We start from the raw sequence: 14436 nt of genomic DNA, 5'->3' as shown, positions 1-14436 counted from the left end.
AAAAGAACAAAATGGCCAAGCTGAAGAAGAGAAGTCAGAAAAAGGAGAAGTGGTGGCGTGGATTACCTTTACTGCCATTTTCTTATTGATCTCCAGCATGCTGTCGTCTTCACCTGCCTTTGAGATAAAATGAGCACACTGAAACAACGCACAGAACCCTGATAATATGGAAAAGCTAGGATGAAACTTCAGTAGAAACAGATACCCTCAAGGTCAGGAGAAGATTAAAGCAAATTAGGAGACTTCTAGCATCAAATGTTTAGGCTACGCTTTTTCTAAGCATTAACAACACTTACCGTAAGACTGCTTACTACAAAATAAGACGGTGTATTTGCACTCATTTTTTTGTTCTTTAACAGTATTCCCTTACAGTACCTGTAGAATGGCTAACAAGGGTTGAATTGCTGGGTTTCTTTTCTGCAGAGTCACAATTGCTTCTCTGGTGCTCTGAACCACTTTCCTACAAGAGAAGACAACCTGGTTAGAAATACCCATTAACCTATTAATGGGTACACGCAGGATAAAACACCCCCATCAGGAAAGTAGATAATACATAATTAAGTTCAAATATGTTCATTTATATAGCACCAATTCACAACAAAAACCATCTCAAGGTGCTGAATGCTGCAAGGTAAAGAAGCAGCATAACTATGGGGGGTTTATAACTACAGTGGCTTTGAGAATTCAGTGCAATGCAACAAGAAATCAGATGAAATGCGAGGAGGCGGCTCAGAAGAGAACGAACAATCGAACACATGAACACTGAGAAAGTACAGATAGTACACATACATGTGCTGAAACACTGAAAGCAGCACATGGTGTAACTAAATTTTCAAGCAATGTCTGCAGCAAACTATGGAGCTGATGAGAAGGTGGGAAGCAGTCAGGTGCTGTGTTTACTTTAATTCACAGACTAGCTTGTGAAATATGTGAGATAAGTATTGCTTAGGACCTATCAAGCCATCACTTTTTGTCTATTTGCAGGAATTTTCCTAATGAATTATGCATCAGGCTCTGTGGAGTAGAGTAGTAGTAATCCAAATATCAATAGTATCGAAACCAGAGCTTATATTGGTATTGGATCAACATTAATAAATTGTTGACCACTGCTCTCCCCTACATAAGATGCCTTTAAAAGTTAAATGTATCGGTATCAGTATTGGTATATGCAATATTGGCCCTACATTTACTTGGTATCGGATTGATACCAGAATTTGTGGTATGGAACAACCCATGGTCGTTTTCAGTGCGCATGCGGCAATATGCGGGCGGGCGGGGGAAAATGTTTACAAATACGTTAACAAATACGTTAAAAGTCCAAAACTTTAAAGTTAAACTTTAACTGAATAAATCCTTTTTGCTAATTTTCTTCACACTCAATACAAGTGTTATAGATCTGATTGCATTTAAATGTTAGCAGCAAAACTAGTTAGCATCAGTCATCCACGCCTGCGTGTTTTTACTCGGTTCCTCATGTGTCGCATGTTTAGCAACAACAGAAAAGGGTTGCATCAGCTGGCTGGTGTCTCTGACACCCTAACCCGGGGACACGTGCAGAACTGGCTACTAGCCAGGGGCCAAAACGCCGGTGAGACCGGAAATGCTTACTACCTTTGTCACGTAGATAACCATCCCTCCAACGAACTTCGTTTTTTTAGCTAGCCGTTAAAACAATTTGTCATGACACACCACAATCAGACTTTTACTCTACATTGTTGTTGCTGCTGTTGTTATTTTACCTCACATGGTTGTCGTAATCAGACTCATCCCCCTTCTGAGATTGTACCCCAAAGTTACCGGTTAACTTCGGGTTGGTGCCGGTGCTGGAGGTAGCGCTTGCCGCTCGGAGGCTCAATCGACTGCTGGTAATGCCTATCGGTAGGCATCTTCGCGAAAACCCGGTGAATCTGCTACCCGGTCGGACCTGATGTGCCCGGAGACTCATGTAAGCACTGCGAATAAGCGCCAACTTCATTGTAGTTTTATGTTTAAAAAAATAAACAGGACTAAAAAGTGTTTCTTCTCCTTTCGTCTCTGGCGGCGGTGATTAGCCCGGTTCCTTGAAAGGAACAAAAAGAAAGTTGAGGTTGCAACAGGGTGCTGATGGAGGTGCGCTGTCTTCACGAGCAGTCGGAAAGATGAAAAACTAGCGGTCGGTGTGCTTTGTTTCCCCCCCCATTCCCCCATCCTCCCACCCACAAATGGGCAATTCCCATAGAAAGAAAGGTCTTTTAAGACAACACATTGCGTTTAGGAGTGACATATGGATACATTGTTGTTAGTGTGTATATGCCTCCGCAATATTTTGATTATCTAATAACGTGTGTAAACGCATTTGTTTCCTTCCTCCAAAGTCACTGGTAATATGAAAGACTGTTTGAATAAGACAATAAATGCTACATTTCTTGCAAGTCTAGATGCTGTTATTAAACCAGCATTTTAAAGTCATATGTTTTCATTTGAAAATCCGGGGTACACTTGAAAGCAGCAGCCTAACAAGAAGCGAATGCTCGCGACTACGCGAGTTCACGTGCTGAAGACCCTGAGAGGAGTTAGGTCATTGGGTTCAAAATACACCTCAGTCGGTAAGTTAACATATCCATCCAACCCAATGCAATAATGTAAGTGAGTAAAACTATATTTAGTCTCAGGCTCATTAAGAATCAACGTTTCACTCACTCAAACATACCTATTCACAGGAGGCCAAACAATCAGTATTAATAATCATTGCCTCAATTCATATGTCGTATTAGAATACTTTAAAACCAGGTTCCTTATCAGCAAACGCGTGTCAATATACTCCTAAACCAGAGCTGGCACTCTTCATTTAACAGCATGTGATAAATCAGGCTTCTATACACAGCGTGGGTTGGTGGCCTAAGTTGAACTGGTAAGTTTAGCGACATTCCTGTTCCCTATGATTGAAGCCTAAACCCTGATTTTATCTTGAAGTCATGTACCAATCGTGCAAATTTGATGTGTGTCCGAAAGACTGCAAGTAAGGGATTTGGCAGAATATTAAAGAAAACTAATGTATCTATATATAAAGAGAATGCGTCTAATCTAATGGAAATTCCAGTGAGACCGGGTTTGCCCTTGTTGTGCAATAATAGTTCAAAAGATGACAATAAATATACTATAGATAAGAAACAGTTAATATGCATTTTACAGCAGGAATGTTCATCCAATTTTAAAGTTCTTATCTATGCTCGTACACCCCTTCCTACATCAACTATCCAGATAAGAAAACATAGTTTGTCTATGTGTGATCAACAAGCACCTAAGCTGTGCTTAGTTGTGGTTGATTTTGGAGCCAAAAAATGAGGACAGTGCTACAAATGCCTCCAGCAGACTTGACCTCCTCAAAATAGTAAAACCGTCGCCAAATACAGGGGTTGATTTAAACCTAACTAAATTGCTAAGGGGCATAACTAAGTGTGTAGTAGTCAGAAGAATTTAAAAAAAGAAGAAGAAGCTACTAAAATCCAAACTTGTTTGTGCATGTAGTTGTGGAAGTCATTTGGGTGTGGCTAACACACAAACTGCACAGACCTTGTTCTGCCTACTCTCATAGTGTAGGCTGCCCTCCCCTGGTGGCCGTGCAGATGAGCCGTGGCATCATTTTATTTTCCAGCCATTTAATTAATTAAATATTACAATCAAAATTTTAAAAAAGTAATTTAAAAAGAGCGGTTTAAACTGCGCATTATCTAAATTTCTCGTACCCATGTCTGATCCAGAACCATTTTATTTCTTTTGATAATTTGGGATTTGTAACTGATGGGAAATCTCATTGTGACAGAGACTCAGAGGATCAGGGGCCAGGAGAAAAGCTGCTGATGGTGAATCAACCGGTGATTCACCAGATTGTGTGTGGGAACAGAGAAAGTCTGGTGTGTTGATTTAAAGTCTAGGTCCAAGTTTATGTTTACAAAGCTGTCCTACACAACTGACGCTCCTGTGGTGCAGGTCAAGGTTGAACTGATCTGTCTTCATTCCTAAAGTCACATGACTGTGACTGAGTGTCGCAATTGTGCACCCTAACAAAAAGCACAGCAGATTTTCAGTTTTTACCTCACAGCCTGCAGCACTGGTAACACGTGGGACTGTTTTTTGTGCTCACAGTCCGGATTAGTAGACTTCAGATGATGGCCAAAGTTTGATTTGTAGAGATAAAGAGCAAACGGGTGAGGATCTTTCCTTTAATCTTGTCACTGTGCGCATGATTATTTGACCTTGTTGCATATGAAATGGTAACAGTGGGATTTTGTGGTTTGACAGAAAGTATGGGTAACTTGTGAAATTACATGGTGATAGATACTGAGCACAGGAGGCAGTAATTTGTATGAGATGTAAGAAAAGATCAGATATGTCTAAGTTATCATTTCTTCTAAAACATTTGGGGTTTTTCTTAGATTTTATAGCGTTGGAACCATATATTTGTTGTGTAGTGCCAACGACTGAAATGCCTCTTAATGCTATCACAAGTGTACTTTATGCATTAGAAATATTTAGGCTGTTTATCCAAGATATAACTCTAACTTATATGCAGAATCTAAAGCTCGGTTTTTAAAGTCAAAATGAATCTCTCTTTGGTGAAAAGGAACATTGTTGACTACTCTTTGGATAACCTGTTAGGCCAGTGATTGGTGGTGGGTGGATTATACTTGAAGGAAGAAGGAAAACTATTTTCATCAGATATGAGAAGCAAGCAAGGTGCCAAGTGTGTTTAAATTCAAACATAAATGGTTCACCTACTTGAATGAATTAGCTTTACTAATGTTTGTTAAGTGAATAGAAAATCATCTTGACCTCTATAACCTTCACTTGATCTCCAGATCAGCCATGAGGGACAGACTGAGCCACCTGCAGGAAGTCTCCGGCGGCCCTGTGGAGCCAGTGGAGAATGCAGACTCCACTCTCTCCAAGTCCCTCAGCAAAGTCGACCTGGACAACAGCCCTGCTCTGGCAGAAATCTTTTCCCAGGCAGAAGGGATCCATAAAGACATCCAGCTCATCCGCCTGGAGGTTAAAAGGCTTCGTGAGCAGAGCTCCTGCATGTTCCATGGCACCTCTACTATTAAAAGGGACTCTATTGGAGCTGACATAAAGATGCGGGCTGAGAATGTTCTAGCACGCCTGCGTGACATGGATGGCATGGCGTGCAAGCTAGAAGAAAAACATGGTGCCAATTCTGCTGTGACGCGTATCGCCAGAACCCAGTACGCCTGCCTCAGTAATGGCTTTCGCGATGCGATGTTTGATTACAATGAGGCCGAGATGAGCCACCGTGAAAGCTGCAAAGCCCAGATCCAGAGGCAAATGGAGATAGTTGGGTGTGAGGTGACGGGAGAGGAGGTGGAGGAGATGATTGAGAAAGGTCAGTGGAACATCTTCAGCAATAACGTGGTGACTGAAGGCAGAACGGCACGTTCAGCTCTCTTCCAGGTTGAGAAACGGCACCAGGAGCTGCTGGACCTGGAGAGACGCATCAAGGGCATCCATGAGATATTCCTGGACATCGCCGTGCTGGTAGAGGAGCAGGGCAACATGCTGGACTCCATCCAGACCAACGTTCAGAAAACCGATGAGGGCGTGCAGGATGCTCTCTTCAAAATTGGCAGGGCCAAACGCCATGACCGCAACAACCCATTCAAAAGAATATTTAAAAAGACATAGCAGCTGAAGACACTTTTTGGTTTTTAAGCTGGCTCAGTCTCATCATGTGAGGGATTTGCTATTAAAGCTAATTTTGACTCCTCCCACATTCACAAAGTGTCACCACAGCGGATGCTTGATTTGGCAATTTTTTTTTTTTAATGTTTTGTTTTTTTGTCGGATACGCTTCCTGTTGCAGCCCCAAGGGGATTTGTCTAATTTGTGTCTGATGTTTTTTGTTTTTTTTAAACTGTGACTTTGAGAAATATTTTTTTCCAGTTTCAGAAAAGAGATAAAACTCAATAAAATATCTGCTGTAGCTGAAGAAAGGCTGAATTATTCTTCAATTATTTGTAGTCTGACTGAACTGTTAAACTTTGGCTGGTTTTCAGAAGCCTTTCATCCAGACCCCTGAAAGGGAGGCAATAATACAGCATTTTAACAGAGATTTAATTTTATATAGGTTATGCAGGGATTACACTACTTATGCACTAATCTGTTTTACTGTCTTTTAATTACTTTTTAATATTAAACGTTTTGTTTTATTCTTGTGTTCTGTGCCTTGTCTCTAAGTAAATATATTGAAATTTTTAACATATTTGTTTAAACATATAATCCACACAAGCTCATTTAAAAATTGACTAGATCTACTACACACATGAGAGAGCTGCTCCACATCGAAAGGAGCCAGCTGAGGTGGTTCGGGCATCTGACAAGGATGCCCCCTGGGCGCCTCCTGGGTGAGGTGTTCCAGGCATGTCCCACCGGGAGGAGGCCCCGGGGCAGACCCAGGACACGCTGGAGAGATTATATCTCTCGGCTGGCCTGGGAACGCCTTGGTATTCCCCCGGATAAGCTGGAGGAGGTGGCTGGGGAGAGGGAGGTCTGGGCCTCTTTGCTTAGGCTGCTGCCCCCGCGACCCGGCCCCGGACAAAGCGGATGAGGATGGATGGATGGATGGATACTACACACATTTTACTTTAAGTCACTCTTAAAGAGGCAGACACACTGTTTGCTTTTTCAGGCATCTCTGAAACAGTAAAACCTTTAGTAAATACTGCCTATAGATTTACATTAATAAAGCACAACGATATTGTTTATTAGTTTCGTATGTTTATTAGTGTGTGTATATATAGTGCTTGAATGTCTGGAACCTAACCAACCTGTTAATGGACATAATTTATTGTGTGTTCTAGTCAAGGTACAGTGCAAGAAGCTGGTAAAACCACACAAGTCTGATCTCTCCTGCACAAACACAAGCCGGTACTGTGTAAGTCATTTGGGCGTGGCTGGGAAAATCTTGACGTGAGCTAAAATCAGCTCAGGCTTCACTCACTCATCTCGGAAACTGTCAGGTAGCCTACCGCGGCTTTTAGATATTATGGCAGTGGTTGGCCAAGTGTCGCCAATGCGTTTTTAAGCGCAACCCCCTTAAAAAAGGTGACCTCGAAGGTTCCGTGCCAACAGTTTTGCTTAATTGTACAATAAGATAGACGCCAAGTTGCATTTGGCACTCGAGTGTTACACACCCGCTGCTCACACCTTGGCGTCACTGCAAACCAAACCGACCGGGCTTCATTCCTCAAGTCACATCTCATCGCAGTTGCATGGCGAGGCGCAGTTGGTCAACTTGACAAAAAAGAAATAACACAGTAAAATTCCAGCTTTAGTTCCAGATATAGCAGCGTTACGCGTGTAGGGCCCATTGTTGTGCTCACGGCCAGGAGCAGTCGACATCAGAGCAGGAGGATGCTGCTGAGGCACGGCGGCCACCTGACAGCAACGTACAAACTTTGATATCTGTGGACATAAAAGCGAAACAGGTGAGGATCCTTCCTTTTATTTTCACGAGATTATTTCATCTCGTTGCTCATGAACGGCGAAGGAAGATGAAGTTTAAGTTATGGCCCATCAGACAAATGAAAAGTGATTTTAAATTTGTTTTTGTTTGGGGTTTTTAGTAGTAAACGAGATTTATCGTAGTAGAAATAGACACTAGCGTGACATATACACAGCCTAAAACCATGTCCATACATTTGTGGAAAAACGTACACCTTTCTTCCACAATTGTTTAATTTTTTTTTTTACTATTATCGTTGTTATTTTACATTTTTATTGTACTTTATGATACATTGTGCCCAAATCAAAATATTTCCTAGATTAAAAAAACTCGGATTATTGAAACAAGTTAAGTGTTGAATATGTCTACCAACAAAACAACAACATGATGATAAGGACCACATGTATTTATTTATTTATAATACACATTTAATCCACTAGATTGCATCTTAACTGGAAAATTGTATAAAGGCTGTTTTGATCAATGATATAGATTATCAGTTATTCTCAACTAGAAGCAGTGACAAAATCAGACAGGGCAATCAGGACGGGAAGGGTGTAGTGGCAGTGCCAGAAATGCCTTTAAATTATGTCACCACCGTCCCTTTTTCACACTATAAAGATCTTTTACTTAGACTGCTTCTCAGACTCTGACAAATAATTCTGTCTGTGAGATTTTAAAGTCAAAATGAATTTAGCTACAGAAAGATCCTAAGTTGAAGGAACTAGTTTGGTAGGAAGGAACACCTCTTACTATTCTTTAGAGAACCTGTTAGGCCAGTGATTGGTGCCGGGTGGATTATATGTAAAGGAAGAAGGAAAATATTTTTAACCTGGTATGAAACAGGTTAAAAGACAAGGTGTGAAGGTGTTTAATTATGAAAAAAAAAAGGGGGGGGGGGGGGGGTGTCTTGAGTTGCTTAGTGTTGCACTGTTGAGAAAGGCCCCTCTTTATTTAGTCAGCTTTACCATTGTATGTTAGATCAACAGCAATCAGAGAGAGAGAAAAGCATCTTGACCTCTAACCTTCACTTGTTCCCTAGACCAACCATGAGGGACAGACTAACTGACCTCCAGGAGCTGTCCAGCGGCCCCATGGAGCCAATGGAGTATGCGGAGTCCGTTGTCTCTGACTCCTTCAGTAACGTTGACCTGGAGGATGAGTTGCCTCATGAAGCAGTGGTGTTTAGCGACAACAGCCCTGCTCTGGGCGAAATCTTCACCCAGGCACAAGGTATCCACAAAGACATCCAGCTCATCCGCCTGGAGGTTAAGAGGCTTCGTGAGCAGAACTCCCGCATGTTCCAAGCCACCACCACCATGAGCACCATTAAAAAGGACTCTAACACTATTGGAGCTGATATCAAGGTGCGGGCTGAGGATGTGCTAGCACGTCTACATAAAATGGACGACATGACGCAGAAACTAGAAGAAACGCACGGCACAAATTCTGCTGTGACGCGTATCGCCAGAACCCAGTACGCCTGCCTCAGTAATGGCTTTCGCGATGCAATGTTTGACTACAATGAGGCCGAGATGAGCCACCGGGAAAGCTGCAAAGCCCAGATCCAGAGGCAAATGGAGATAATGGGGCACGAGGTGACGGGAGAGGAGGTGGAGGAGATGATTGAGAAAGGTCAGTGGAACATCTTCAACGACAACATCGTGACTGAAGGCAGAACGGCACGCTCGGCTCTGTCCCAGGTTGAGAAACGGCACCAGGAGCTGCTGGACCTGGAGAGCCGCATCAAGGGCATCCATGAGATATTCCTGGACATCGCCGTGCTGGTAGAGGAGCAGGGCCCCATGATGGACTCCATCCAGAACAACGTTCAGAAAACCGATGCTGTCATGCAGGATGTCCTCTTCAAACTTGGCAAGGCAAAACGCCACGACAGCAAGAACCCGTTTAGAAAGATGTTTTGCAGCTGTTTTCCGTGCGTCGACTAATCGGTACAACAGGATGACCCGGCAAAGACAATGTCAGCTAGTTCTTAGGATATTCAAAATGTTCGACGTGTCACGAAAATGTTAGTTTCACAATAATTTATCATCACGGTCTTTGTAGTTACTGCCTAATATTTTCTCAGAGAGTAAAATAAAGGTTTGAGGAAAAGGGTTCAAACTGCTTGGTTTAAATGTAAAAATTCTTGGGTTAAACTTCATAAAACTCTATTTATGTAATTCCTTGATTTTTAATGTCTGTAGTAAGGGTTTGAGACATAACCTGTGTCAAATAACAATGACCTAGGCACGATGCATACTTGAAAACAAACGGTACGTGAAGGTATTTTTCAGCTTGCTCAGGTTACACATTTACTAATAAGTAGCTTTCAGATATTTTTATACAATTTCTGAAAGTTCCATTAAAATAACCTTGAAGAAATGTTTGGTTTGTCACTACACATCTTAGCACTAATACCATGGATGTTGTGGTTGAAGTAAAACAGAGCGTACCGGTAACGAAGCAGTTTAACAGGGATATAATTTCTGCAGGGATTGTACTTGTGATGCACCATGCACACTACCTTATTTTGACTTCTGTATATTAAAATGTTTTTGTCTGTCTTATGTGATTTCTCTTACAAGTAAATATTAAATATATTAAATATAATATGTCTGGGTTTATTTTTTAAACATACAATTCACATTAACACTAATATTTTAGAAGGCCTGCTATGTTCTTACTCAAACACAGAAAACTGGAGAAAATCTGGACTTCCAGCTCAATGACAGCTGCTCTTTGTCATGATGCGTATAACGCCATTAACCAGTTGTTTAACCTGCACACAGGTGCCGTCACAAAACAAATAAAGCTGCTTATTACGTGTTTTTCAAGACGTCTAGTCAAATCCCTTTGTTTTCTTGTTTGTTTCCTTAAATTTTCATTAATTCTTGTTTTTGGGCATGTCATTTACCAGGAATGCCTTCTTACTTAATCCATTTGCTTGATTCGTGAGTTGAAACAGTACTTTAGGAGGTATTATGTGTCGCAGTGGGAAGGCTTAAGTGACTCACCTGTTAAGGGGCCGGCAATCACACACAATGCTGAAAAGAAAGTAGACGGCCAACTTCCTTCAGTAGATTAAACACATACTTGCTACAAAAATGTCAAATGAGACAAGCTGAAAGGATTTACTTACCTTTTCTGTAGCGTGGTGGCCGTTTAAAGAAGGTAAGATCATTTGATTTGTGAGTCTAATGATTTGGGTTTTTTCATAGGAAAAGTGTTGCCACCTGGAGGCAACTGGATAATTGATGGGACTTGCTGGCTATTTAGTTTGGGCTCCACTCTACAGGCAACTCGAGGGGAAGATATGATTTCTGAAGACTTGTTTAAGTCTTTTATTTTTAATTGAGACAACTTTTGAAGTGAATGTTGTTCATTCGAACGGTACGGAATAAGGAAATTGACTTTCTGAGCTTATGACAGGAACTTGATGAAAAGATACCTGCCATCCAAAAGCACTGCAACTTGTGGAGTTGACAGACCTAACGTAGAGAAAGTACTTGGATAAATGCAGAAACCACCATCCTATTGCAAAACCTCAATTTAAATGGAAAAGTCTGCTTTAAGGTGAGAAGGTCCTTGTTCCTGGTTTAAATTGAGAAATTCCTGTTGGTCACTTAGCTGTGACTGCTGACGGGAAAAGGCTACTGAAGATAAAACTAAACTTACGTGCATCAGTTGCATCATCAGTTTTTAAAACAATCTTTCTAGATGGCTCTTAAAGTTCCCCCCTTACTAAATTAACAAAGCACAATAATTTACAGCCAAGTGATCAGATTACTCTGTTTCATGTGTGTCATCACTTTGAAGAATGTTCATGATAATCATTTTGAATTATGGATTTTATTTATTATACCTTTTTACTTCTTTTTTTTTTTAATACACTAGTCTCTCAGGCAGAATGCGGGACAGGTTGGAGAGGCTGCAGACCATTAGAGAGGAGCAGGAGGAGTACGAGCCCGGATTCTATGGGTTTGAGTATGATGTAGACAAGGGAACTTTGTCTCATCAAGCGGTAATATTTGAGAGCTCCTCAGCTACTGAGGTCATCCTAAAGGAGGCTGAGTCAATACGCAAGGACATCTCCCTGCTCCACTTGGAGGTGGCACGTCTGCACGCCCACAACGAACGATTTGGCACCTCTGTGCGCCGCCTGACCCTTATTAAAAAGGATTGTGACTCCATTGCCAGAGGGATCCAACAGCGGGGGGAGGCTCTGTACGCCCGTCTACAGGTCCTGGGTAAACGGAGCAAAGAGCTTGAAGAGAAAGAGGGCCCCAACAGTGCTGTTAGTCGCATTGCCCGTGCTCAGTACGAGTCACTGACCTGCGCCTTCCACAGTGCTATGACTGACTACAGTAAGGCGGAAGAGGTTCAGAGGAATACCTGCAGGGTGAGGATCCAGAGGCAGGCCTCAATACTGGGGAAAGAAATCACTGATGAGCAGCTGGATGCGCTGGTGGACAAAGGTGGTGAGGGCTGGGCGGAGCTGTCCCAAGGCCTTCAGAATCAGAGTGTACGCTCTTGCCGCACTGCGTTGTGCGAGATCAAAGGCAGACACAAGGACCTGGTGGAGCTGGAGGCCAGGATGAAGGAGATCCACGAACTGTTCCTCCAAATGGCCATACTAGTGGAGGAGCAGGGATCCATGCTCAATAACATTGAGGCTCATGTGTGCAACACTGTGGAATATATTGAAAAAGTCCACGTTCATATGAAGAAGGCCATACAGTACAAGAGGAAAAACCCTTTCCTCCAGTGTTGCCCCTGTCTACTGTGCTGGAAAAACGACCAAACTTTTTAGGACTGTGTTTGACTTAAATGATTGAAATTCTGATTAAACATTTAACTATTTACGTAAAAGATATGGAACTAAACAAAAAGGAAAAAGTAATGTGCAATATTTTGATGAAAGACGATGGCACTAAGTGCACTGAAGACAGTTCTTCCCTGGGTAGAAACACAATGTATTTCTGTGAAAGGGAGTAATTTGTAAGCTCAAAATTTATCAAATTACAGATAATGTTATGATCACAGAATTTACCCCTGTATGTATTTGAGAGAAGTTTTAACAAATTGATGTTTTAAGTTGAGACTGTTATCGTGTTCAGTGATGCACAAAATAAACTATAGCTGTAGGAAAAAAAGATCTGCTAGTTTTTCCAGATTCTTTGAGTCTAAGTAAGCGTAAAAACATTTGACACCCAAATGATCCAGACATAATCACAACTAACAAGAGCTGTACTGTGTAGCTTTTAACTAAATGTCATGTCAGACTGAGATAAAACTAAGTTATATCAGTAAGAGGTGCAGTGAGTATGATGTAGACAAGGGGACTTGTGTGTACATTTCTCTTATATTACACTGGCCCAAGATTATTTTGCGTTAATGTAACAAAATGATCTAATCCATTAAGGTTTTATTTTTGGTACTTCTGCTAATCTGTAAATTTATGTTTAGATTTAATATTTAAAATGAGCACTGGGGTGGGGAAGAAAGATGATATGGATTACTTTAAATGTGGCATGATTGTTGGTGTCAAGTAGACAGACTATTCTGTGTCTTTCAAGAACTGCTGATGTACTGGGATTTTCACACACAACTACCTCTAGGGTTTACAGAGAATGACACATGATGGAGAAAATATCCAGTGCGTGTACTTTTCTGGGTGAAAATGTCTTGCTGATCCCACAGGTCAGAGGAGAATGGCAAGACTAAGAACAGAAATTGTAAACTGAGGCTACAATCTGTACCTGCTTACTAATAGAAGATCAATAGAAGATTGGAAGAATTGTTTGGTCTGATTAACCCTCAATTTCTTCCACAATATATGGTTGGTAGGGCAGAATTTATGGTGAACAACATGAAAGATTGTTCCATCCTGCACGTATCAATTATTCAGACTGCTGCTGATGTAATCAACTAATTCCATGAAGAATTGAAGAAGTTATGAAGGAAAAAGAGGGGTTCATGTTAATACTAGCAAGGTGTACCTAAATGGTGAGTGCATATTTGACATATTCAAGCTTCCATCTATCATTTTCTTCAGCTTATCCGGTCTGTTCAGCATCCTAAGCTTTAAATGTAATATTTAGATGTACCTATTAACACTTAGTATTTCAATTTAAATTTCATTTTTGAATGTAAGATCGAACATTCGCTGTTATTTGAAAAAAAAAAAATTGCTGGAAATCTGCTAAAAATGAGAAAAACGCACCCTGAATCTTTGTATAATATTTGGAACTTTTTGGAATTAAATCCTGTAGTTATTTCAAGAATAGCTCAGTGCACAAGACAAGGCAACAACAGCCATGCGAATAGATGCAGTCAGTTTCTACTCCACAAACTAGATGCCAAACTGAAGTTTCCTATCTCGGCCATTTGGAGTCAGACTGTGTGCACGTCTAACTGCTTTTTGCTTTTTAAAACTATGCATAATAGCTTATGTATGATCAAAATTCAAAGTTTAATTTCCGTACCAGTTAGCAGTATTTAGATTTTATTTTCAAAACAGTTTAATCTCAAAATAACATTTCGAGTTCAGTCTCGAAATTTCATCTTTATGGTCAAAATGAACAATAATATTTATTTTTTTCTTAATGTGGCCCTATACTATAGTTTTTTTGTTTTCGTTTTTTTCGTTTTTCAAATATAGAATGAAATATCCCTGATGGCGCCTGTCCCGTTAATGCCCCACTCACTCAGATCCACATACACCTAGCAAGACTAGCTGTCATTCAGTCTCCGAAGTTTCTACGGACTTTGTTTGGCAACTTATTCTCCGTGACTTCGTAATTTAGAGATTTGTTGTGCGGTATCGGTGTTTCGCTTTGCTTCGAGGTTTTGTTTGGCTGCAATGCGCAGCTAAACACGCTACTGTGTATATTTACAATATAGAAGTTGTACGCCTGCTATAACTTCTGCTACGG

At 41.1% G+C, this 14436-nt stretch overlaps 3 protein-coding genes across 5 annotated transcripts in view; 2 read left to right on the top strand and 1 right to left on the bottom strand.

Moving 5' to 3' along the window:
• Positions 1 to 2189, bottom strand: part of mthfd1l (methylenetetrahydrofolate dehydrogenase (NADP+ dependent) 1 like) — a 48371-nt gene extending 46182 nt beyond the window's left edge. The window contains exons 1-3 of the mRNA XM_082506932.1: positions 1740 to 2189; positions 376 to 460; positions 67 to 117 (exon numbers count right to left, since the gene is read on the bottom strand). Of these exons, the coding sequence (XP_082363058.1) occupies positions 67 to 117; positions 376 to 460; positions 1740 to 1975 (372 nt within the window). The 5' untranslated portion in view covers positions 1976 to 2189. The remainder of the gene's footprint in view (positions 1 to 66; positions 118 to 375; positions 461 to 1739) is intronic.
• On the top strand, positions 1845 to 6211 carry LOC309690082 (syntaxin-11-like). Of its 3 annotated transcripts, XM_082506934.1 has the most exons (3): positions 1913 to 1945; positions 4126 to 4187; positions 4839 to 6211. In XM_082506934.1, exon 3 carries the CDS (start codon positions 4846 to 4848, stop codon positions 5677 to 5679), a length of 834 nt encoding a protein of 277 aa, XP_082363060.1. In that variant the 5' UTR covers positions 1913 to 1945; positions 4126 to 4187; positions 4839 to 4845; the 3' UTR covers positions 5680 to 6211. The 3 variants fall into 3 exon arrangements, with proteins under 3 accessions (XP_082363061.1, XP_082363060.1, XP_082363059.1); XM_082506935.1 differs by lacking the exon at positions 4126 to 4187 and having other exon boundaries at positions 1845 to 1945; XM_082506933.1 differs by lacking the exons at positions 1913 to 1945; positions 4126 to 4187 and adding an exon at positions 2353 to 2585.
• Positions 6212 to 6884: 673 nt separating this feature from the next.
• On the top strand, positions 6885 to 12640 carry LOC309689790 (uncharacterized protein). The gene is made up of 4 exons (XM_082506453.1): positions 6885 to 7481; positions 8541 to 9438; positions 9749 to 9774; positions 11396 to 12640. Exons 2-4 carry the CDS (start codon positions 8548 to 8550, stop codon positions 12309 to 12311), a joined length of 1833 nt encoding a protein of 610 aa, XP_082362579.1. The 5' UTR covers positions 6885 to 7481; positions 8541 to 8547; the 3' UTR covers positions 12312 to 12640.
• The last annotated feature ends 1796 nt before the right edge of the window (positions 12641 to 14436 follow it).

Source organism: Aulonocara stuartgranti (genome assembly GCF_965226115.1).
Source record: "Aulonocara stuartgranti genome assembly, chromosome: 15".
In the NCBI taxonomy this organism is placed as follows: domain Eukaryota; kingdom Metazoa; phylum Chordata; class Actinopteri; order Cichliformes; family Cichlidae; genus Aulonocara; species Aulonocara stuartgranti.
This window is presented reverse-complemented; position numbering and strand designations above follow the sequence as displayed.

What these genes read in the sequence shown, in the direction of transcription:
- LOC309690082 (XM_082506935.1), top strand. Translation starts at nt 4,846, where the DNA reads ATGAGGGACAGACTGAGCCACCTGCAGGAAGTCTCCGGCGGCCCTGTG.
- LOC309689790 (XM_082506453.1), top strand. Translation starts at nt 8,548, where the DNA reads ATGAGGGACAGACTAACTGACCTCCAGGAGCTGTCCAGCGGCCCCATG. An exon ending in TTTGCAGCTGTTTTCCGTGC is followed by an intron (nt 9,439 to 9,748) that starts GTCGACTAATCG and finishes ACAATGACCTAG; the next exon opens with GCACGATGCATACTTGAAAA. An exon ending in TGCATACTTGAAAACAAACG is followed by an intron (nt 9,775 to 11,395) that starts GTACGTGAAGGT and finishes TTAATACACTAG; the next exon opens with TCTCTCAGGCAGAATGCGGG.